Consider the following 8747-nt stretch of genomic DNA (forward strand, 5'->3'; position numbering starts at 1 on the left):
TACTATTCGTCTACAAGTGATACATAGCATATTAAGTCCTTCGTAAAGGATTTGTTGACGATGGGTCCTAATGAAGACACGTGACTTGAGAGTGATTTTTCTAGGGGTACTTCTACGCATATTCGAGTATAGCGCCCTCTAGTCGTAGACGACATGCAAGTATCAATTTTGAGAAGTTTACCTAATTTATTTCCCACTTTTTGTAGGCTCTCAATATCATAAAACTCCGTGGGTAGCTCTGGCAGTCGAGTCCATATGGTAGTGTAGGTAAGTTTGGTGTTAGAGGCTAGAAGCTTAGGTTCCCAGCGTCTAACTGAGAGTAAATGGTTTAAAAAAACCACAGACTCTCGTGTAATGCTTTATTCATATTTTCTTCCTTTTGATATTTGATTAGGAAGAAATAATTCCCTAAATCAATGAGTGACAGTGATTTCATGGGTTTCCATAGAAATTGTAATTTTTGTTTAAGAACCCACTGAGGTGGGTGCTCTACTGTTTCAGTTGACATGTCAAGATAGTATTGGGTAGTAGAGATGGGGTAAAGACATAGTGTGATTATATAGTAATGTTTGCATAAAATATGAATTTTGGTGTGTAGTGATTGGATCATCAATATTCATTGAACTCAGATCAGGTGGATCTATGTGGTTAGTCGGTGGAGTGTTGGTCATTGTTTCGATAGTTTCAAGGAGGAAGAAGATGAAGTTAATGTGCATAGGAAATCATTCTGTGTATGTATATTTGAAAGAGAGGGAAAAACTGAATTAATCTTGGTGGAAATTTTAACATCAGCTTCTTAAACTTTTAATATTAAAATCTACATTTTATTTTCTAAAATCACAATTTATTATAGTCAAAAATACTTTATAAACATGGTAGACAAACTAGTTCACTTCCTACTCTTTAATAGCACAACCACATTATTTTTATGCAGGAGAAGTATACAGAAGATTTAAGTTGCATACAATAGCAATATAAAAATATTCTTGCACTATTAGCGTATTTTAAACCATTATAAAAGATAGCTTTTTTTAAAGGTGGTTTATTTGGTTGTGAAGACAGTTATTAATTATTCCGAAATTAGTTATCTTGGGGATTATTATTCCACCATCCCATAGGGATAAAAATAACACTGCAATCCCGGAATAACTAATACTGAGATTAGTTATACTGTTATTTTATCTCAACCAAACGTGGTATAAACTCATCTCAAATTTAATCTCGGGATAATTTAATTATTCCTTATACCTCGTCCCAAACGAGTCCTAAAAAAGGCTGCATTAACTTTTCAAGGAAAAATAGGAAAGGATCAAGTTGCATTCAAAATGAACATATGCAGAACACCTTAAAGATTTGACAATTTACAATTGCAAAAAAGCTAGTAATTTCAACTAAGGCAAACCAAAAAGGTTGTAAGCAAACTGACCAACTAAAACACACCCTATATCAAAACGTTTTTGCCTTTTATTGAACCTCCCAACTGTGGACTCAATGGTGAATATTCAGTTAATTCGAACTTGAGCGCGAATATTGAATTCACTTTTTTTGTCCCTTCTCTTCCCCTCCCGCCCCGCTCCCTCCTTACTCCGAAAAAGGGAAAAAAGTTGGATTCATCACCAAAAATCGATTGGATCTCCATTCACTCCTCATAACAATAACAAATACAAACATCAACGTTCGCAGTATATCTACATAATCTCTTTGCCTCTTTGATGCAGAAAAATTTTCTGCACAACATCACCTTCGAATGTGACTTAAGTATGATACCTGCTAGAAATACTAGTTGTTATAACATCAAAATATAAGGTGCTTGTGTGAAATATTTAAACAGATTCAAAATACTTACAATCTCTAGAGCACTGACTTTGTGAAGGAGATCCATTTACAGTTTGCCTAAGAAAACCAAAAAATTAAGAGAAAATGTTATACAATGACACTGGAAATAAAGTGTAGACTTAGTCTCAAAAGTCTACTGAATATCAAGAGAAATACACACAGAGTAGGGCAGGTTCTGATTCACTTTAGTAAGCAAAGGTCCTTTATATCTGGCAGTTCCAGTTTTGGATTTTGCAATAGGTCTTTTATCAGCATTATCAGTACAAGACTGTCCACTTATATATGCATCCTAAACAAGAAAAAGCAAAACATGTAGGTTATACTCGTACCGGTTTCTTATGCGAAACCATGGACGGAACTCAATCACTACTAATTGGTATCTTTATTTATACATCAGTGACGATAGATGCATTCACCACAGTTCTAGCATTAAGGCAAAGCCGTGTCAAGCATATACCTGATTTGGGCGCTTAGCATATGTTTTTCGGGCATATAGATATGCGAGTTTAGAGTCTTCCATTTGTTATTAGATTTTATGCATATAGAAAATCAGATTTTGCAGATGAAGATGGTATCTGGTATTACAGTATTACTCAGGTTTCTTGCTCTAAGAAGTTAACGGAGAGATGGACTTTTAGCATTAGAATCTTGACTTACCATGCCGTACTTCAGAAATATGCCATGTAAGGACTGTAATTCGTGTTTTAATTCTGTTTGAGTAGCATCATCTTCACAGGCTACCAATGGATGAAATCCGACAGCAATGCACCTGCATTTACACGATATCACTTTAGTCACATAGGGAGGTCAGGCCACAACTGCTGAGGCAATGCAATAGCATATTTTCTCTTTGGAGTAAAATAATGCAGTTTGAAGGTACCATTTGCTTTCACTATTTTCAAGTGTCTCTTTCAGCCACTGTGATTGCCTATCTCCAGCACCATTTGAAGCAACCTAGCAACAAGAACAACAAAGTTAAAAGTTTACTGTAGAAAGCTCGACAGCAAAAGGCTAAACCAACTTCTAAGCGTTGTCAAATATAGGTATGATAAAAGCAGTTTTCTCGAAGATCCATTTTTATTTTCTCGAAAACCAACTTCCGATCTAACAGAAAGAAACGAAGCAAGACAAGGAATCAGCTGTGGGAGACGCTGAAAAGAATCCGGGCAATAAGTAGCTAGGATACAAAAGGTCATAAGCCATTTCTGCACTCATAAAATACACAGTAGCAGTTTACAAACATCTTCATTCTTCTATAATCATCCCTTTTGTAAATTACACTAACATTCAACGTTGCCTAAAAAGTTAAAATCTCTGAATTTGAATAGGAGGGAATCCCTGGCTCTATGTATAATGCCAAACGCAAGTATAAAAGCTAACGTCCAGTTGAAAGTGCTTATAGAACCCTGCCAACTGCCATAGTAGGAGGCATCGCAACCCCCATTTTCATCCGAAATTACTTAGAAGATTATCAAATCTAACACAAGCTAAAATTTGGCAAGTAACCCCCTTTTTCATCCGAAAGAAGCTGAAAGTAAATATCATCCAGATGACAAGCAATCACATTTGATGTAATTAAGGCCTTTGGTATTAACCTTCTGAATATTCACAAGCAAGCTATAGCCATATCGGGGGAGTATAAAGTAAAAACATTATAAGCAAAATATAACACTCATTTTATAGAGACAATCAAAGTTAAAATAAAGCAATTCTTGGTCAAATAAAAAGGGAAAAGAAAGAGATGGTAACTGTGAGAATGCACGGGAGAACTATGATACAATGAGCCCTATATATAATACATATTCTACTCCTACTACATATGGACTAGAATTATTTACACATAACTATCTAACACTCCCCTCAAGCCGGTGCATACAAATCATATGTACTGAGCTTGTTACATATGTAACTTATAAGAGGACCAGTGAGGGACTTGGTGAAAATATATGCAAGCTGATCATTCGACTTCACTACGAGTCATGCCAAACTCCTGGATAATTGTGCTGAACTTACCAAACCAGACTCGAGGAGACTGCTCTAGACCATAAAGTGACAGGCGCAAGTGACATACAAGGCCACTAGTGACTAGACTCCCCCTGAGCAACAAAATCAGGTGGTTGCTGATAAACAGAAGTTGGCCGAAATGTTATCGGAGAAATTTGAAAATAGTGAGACTAAGCCGAATTCCACACTACAAAATAGATTCTAAAACACCGTTAGAAAACAGAAACTTTTCTGGAAATTACTGTTCACGTCAGAAAATCATGTTCATGCCGGAAAAAATAAAAGTTGTCAGAATTTGATGTAATTTATATGGGTAGGCTCGGAATCACTAGACGAGGAAGTTATCCTGAAGAAGTATTGTCAAAAAGTGGCCAGAATGGCTCACACGCGCCGGAAAAATTACTGTAGCTCACCGGAAAATTTCAAAGTTCTCGGGATCTGTAGGAAATTGTACTGGTGGACTCGGAATCACCCCGCGAAACAACTGTCCTAAAGAAAATATTTGAAAATTCTGGTTGGAAAGTGTTCCACGCGCTCGTCGGAACCCTAGTTCGGGCAACGTGTGGAGGTGCGTGAGGGACTTTCTGCCGGAGTGATTTACTGGGATTTTGTCGCTTGACTTTTCCGAACAAGATGGTAGTGTTGGTTTTCGCACAACACTTACCGATAAGGAGATTACACAAATCAATCTTGAGGAGTCAACCGGAAAGACGAACGGTTACTTTTCTGTTCCGATGGGACTGGAATTTCTGGGGTTTGGTCGCACAAGGATTTCAGATCTAATGGTGGTACTGGTATATATGCACGGTACCATTGTTGCAGTGATGAACCCTGGGAATAAGACGGAGTTGCCGGAAAATTGCACGGAGACGAGATCTTTCTTCCCGGATGTGGCTGGAATGATGCACAACGATAATTTTCTCACTGAAACTCTGATACCATGTGAGAATGCACGGGAAAAAAATCTATTTATTAACAATGATACAATGAGTCCTATATATAATACATATTCTACTCCTACTACATATCAGACTAGAACATATTCTACTCCTACTACATATGGGACTAGGATTATTTAACCGTTCACACTCCAAGAAATAGGAAAATCCCCAGTTTTTAGTAGTAACGAATGGCACACACCCAAACCAAAGGGAAAGGGATAAGGGAAAAAAACACCATCTTGGTAACATGCACAGAAAGCCAATTTGAATAGATAAAAGAAACAAGCGTTTATCTCATATAATCCTGTATCCACAATTATAATATCTAAGCTTCCATGGGCAAACTTGAATTGTATAAGGTAGTGATTCACTCCTCGTCCTTTGAGAGCTCGAGTAGAGTACCTACAAGTTGAGGATGGTTGGGCAAACTTGAATTGTATAAGGTAGTGATTCACTCCTCGTCCTTTGAGAGCTCGAGTAGAGTACCTACAAGTTGAGGATGGTTGGGCAAACTTGAATTGTATAAGGTAGTGATTCACTCCTCGTCCTTTGAGAGCTCGAGTAGAGTACCTACAAGTTGAGGATGGCTGAAGGGAAACCGCAAAGACAATCCATTTCAAATGATGAAACACAGATCTAAAAGTTAAAATGTTAGCCCAAGAGAACAAACTGCTTTTTCTTAGAGGAGCATACCATGGAATCTTCGCGGAAGGAAAATGCCAAGTAGCCTACCAAGGAAGGGGACGGTGGAGGCATAAGATTATCATTTCATCAAATTCTCATTATTGATGATTTAAGACCGAGCAGTACAATCAGTTCCCAATTTTTGAAACAATATGAAGTCAGTATAATGCACATAATGAATTGTGCTTTTGGCATCTTCGAAAATATGACCCAAACCAAACAATAGTCGTGAAGTAGGTAACCAAGAAAACTTAGTAAAATATCTAATTCTGACACGATCCATTAAGTAGATGCATGTTAGATCCTGGACGAGCATTGCTGCAATTTAATTCATATAATCACTGAATTCTGCATTCTTAAAGTTATTAGAGGGCTTACATTTTGCACGAGCGGGTCATCTTCCCCAAGTTCGCTTATGTTGATAACAAATCTTGCATTGAACTTCTTCGCTACCTTCTCCACCTTCATTCAATAGAAGCTTCCAGTCAAAACGGATCAGCCAAAAATGAATATAATAAAAAAGACATGACTCTGATCACACGAATTTCACTTTAACATCACAACAAAAGAAATGAAGTCTTTGTCAAAAGAACAACGATTTAAGCTCATTTCATATGAATACTATATAAAATAAAAATAAAAAGTACAAGAAGTTCTCTACATTTTCTGCAGACATAGGACCTAATATAAACGTACTAACATGACTAAAATATGTTCCCAACTAAGCATGTTAATCGGGCCGGGACAGCCCAATCACAACCCAGTTCGACCCGATTCAGCCCAGTACGCTAGGGGGTGGGACGGGTTTTTTTTGGGGGGGGGGGGGGGGAGCCGGGCGGGAACGAACATATTTTGGTAACCGGTGCCCCGGAACCTGATTAGCCCGGTTACCCTTTACCGGATTTTTACCGGGCTACAACCCAGTCCAGCTCGGTTACCGTTTGTAATTTTTTTTAAAAAATGCCCCCCTTATTCATTTTTTTCTCACAATTTGCTCTCTTACTACTCTAATTCTCTCTTGATAATATTGCTTATTGCTCTTAAATTCTCAATTACTTATTATTTCAAGTTTCATCAAATATTTACTTTAGTCACTACAAAATTATAATTATCAAATATCAAGTATTTAAGTAAAGTGTGGTATCAATATTCAATATCATCAAATATCAAGTATCAGTCTATCAAATTTAGTGCGGCATCCGGAATCCCGGTACACTCGTTCCATCTCTTTCTTTTCTTTGGTGTATATTTTTATTTTATTATTTCGAATTATTGATTTAATTTCTTAATTTAATTTACATAATGGATATATTTAGAGCTGCCAAAAAAGCGTGTACTAGTAGGGGTGGTAGTAGTAAGAGTAAAACTTCTAAAAAATCAAGAGGTGGTGCTGGTTCTTCTAGTAGCTTTACACATATTTCTGAAAGTTCACCTGAAAATTTAAATGTAGATTATGAGCAACTTCAAGAAAATTATGGTATAGATGATAATTTAGATGATATTCAATCACCTGATAATATTAAAACACCACCAGCTACACCTGGTAATGCTAGTCAAACTCAAAATACTAGGGGGAGGTCGTGGTAATACGGGTAGGCCTCCCCTCCCTATTAAGAGGAATTTGAAATTTTTTTGAAAGACTAGAACAAGATAAAAATTATGTAAGATGTCAAATTTGTAAGGAAGTTTATAAACATGAGACCGGGGGTAAGGCAGGGGGAACATGTCAACTTCGTAGGCACATGATAGATAATCACCTATTGCATGGGATGCTAATGAGGAAGGTGGGCAACAAAAACTTAACTCGGGTACTGGCGGTTTAATGGGTAAATACGATATAGTGAAAGATCGGGAAGAATTAGCTAAAATAATTGTTTTAGGTAGTTTACCTTTTAGTTTTGCTGCTTCACCATATCTGGTTACTTATATTCAAAAAATTTATAACTCTTTGTTTAAAGGTATTTCTAGAAGTACTTGTAGAGCTGATATCTTTAGGCTTTTTAGACAATATCATACATATATCCGTTATTTGTTCGCCAGTCTTTCTTGTAGAGTTTCTCTTACTTCTGATATTGGTCGTGCTGTTAATGGAAATGATTATTTGACTGTTACATGCCATTGGATAGATGATAATTTTTGAATGCAAAAACGTATTATTGCTTTTAAATATGATGAAAATCAAAGTCATATTGGTGCATTTACAAGTAATACTATCCATGAAGTTGCTATATTTTACAATCTTTCAGAAAAAGTTTTGTGTATGTCATTTGATAATGCTTCTAACAACAATGCTGCTATTACAATATTAAAATTGCATCAACATTCGCATCAGAGAGCGCATTTAGCCAATTAGGGCAGCAACTAGGAGATACCCGTCATTCCTTGGGCAACAACGCTTTGGAAATTCTAGTATGCTTCAGAAATTGGATAAGATCAGAACGGCGAAATCAAGGGCGTGAAGAGGTAGATGAAACGGAGGACCAAGAAATTGGAGATATAATGGTTTATGGTTTTGATTCAAGCAATGCCGGAAACCAAGAACCTCATGTTGACATGGATTAACTTACAAAATTAATGCAAAGCATGTGATGTACTCTTTCTTATTTTTTATAATTGTTGTAAACTTTTAATTTGCAAGTTCAAAAATAAAAAATTCAAAATAGAATTTGCAAATTAATTTGAAGTATTATTTATTATTCAATGAAAATATAAAACGAAAGCTTTCGGAGTTTGATCCTTACATATTATGTCTATTGGTCTTATTAAATAATTTTTTGTAGCCACTTACTTTCAAATTTCAATTTTAAAATTTTAAAATTTTAAAATTTTAAAATTCAAATTTCATATTTCAAATTTTAAACTTTAAATTTAAAGTTTAATTCTAAGCCTTAAAAGTTTGCAAACACTTAAGTATCAATAACATTGAATAAGAAAAATAAAATATACTAAAAAATAAAATAAAATAAGTCGGCCCGGTTCGGACCCGTTAATCCCAAACCCGGACGGGCCCTAATTAGACCGGAGTTTCCTAACCCGTTACCAGCCCGTCCAGTTAACACCTATATTCCCAACTAATTGATATCAGATATATAATCTTTTTATTCCATTGTGCCTATGTTTTGCTAAGTTTGCATGGATTTAAAGAGATTAAATGTCTAAACAACTTCCTTCCTTATGATCTATCTCCTCCCCTTTTAACATCTTCGCTAACAATAGTTTCACACTTATGGTGCATCTGTAGGTCAACGCATGACATGGCTAAACCATCTCAAGCGACCTTCT

General features: G+C 36.1%; 1 protein-coding gene across 9 annotated transcripts in view; it reads right to left on the bottom strand.

The window, feature by feature from the left end:
- Positions 1 to 1314: 1314 nt before the first annotated feature.
- The window catches only part of LOC107813732 (uncharacterized), a 33164-nt gene continuing 25731 nt past the window's right edge, over positions 1315 to 8747 (bottom strand). For 8 of the 9 annotated variants that reach the window (XM_075242535.1, XM_075242529.1, XM_075242531.1 and 5 more), the window contains 6 exons: positions 5844 to 5927; positions 2717 to 2790; positions 2494 to 2605; positions 1997 to 2125; positions 1847 to 1893; positions 1315 to 1767 (listed from right to left, as the gene is read on the bottom strand). In XM_075242535.1, coding sequence (XP_075098636.1) covers positions 1852 to 1893; positions 1997 to 2125; positions 2494 to 2605; positions 2717 to 2790; positions 5844 to 5927 — 441 coding nt within the window. In that variant the 3' untranslated portion in view covers positions 1315 to 1767; positions 1847 to 1851. The remainder of the gene's footprint in view (positions 1768 to 1846; positions 1894 to 1996; positions 2126 to 2493; positions 2606 to 2716; positions 2791 to 5843; positions 5928 to 8747) is intronic. The other variant, XM_075242536.1, reaches the window with a different exon arrangement.

This window comes from Nicotiana tabacum, chromosome 21 (genome assembly GCF_000715075.1).
Source record: "Nicotiana tabacum cultivar K326 chromosome 21, ASM71507v2, whole genome shotgun sequence".
Taxonomy (NCBI): domain Eukaryota; kingdom Viridiplantae; phylum Streptophyta; class Magnoliopsida; order Solanales; family Solanaceae; genus Nicotiana; species Nicotiana tabacum.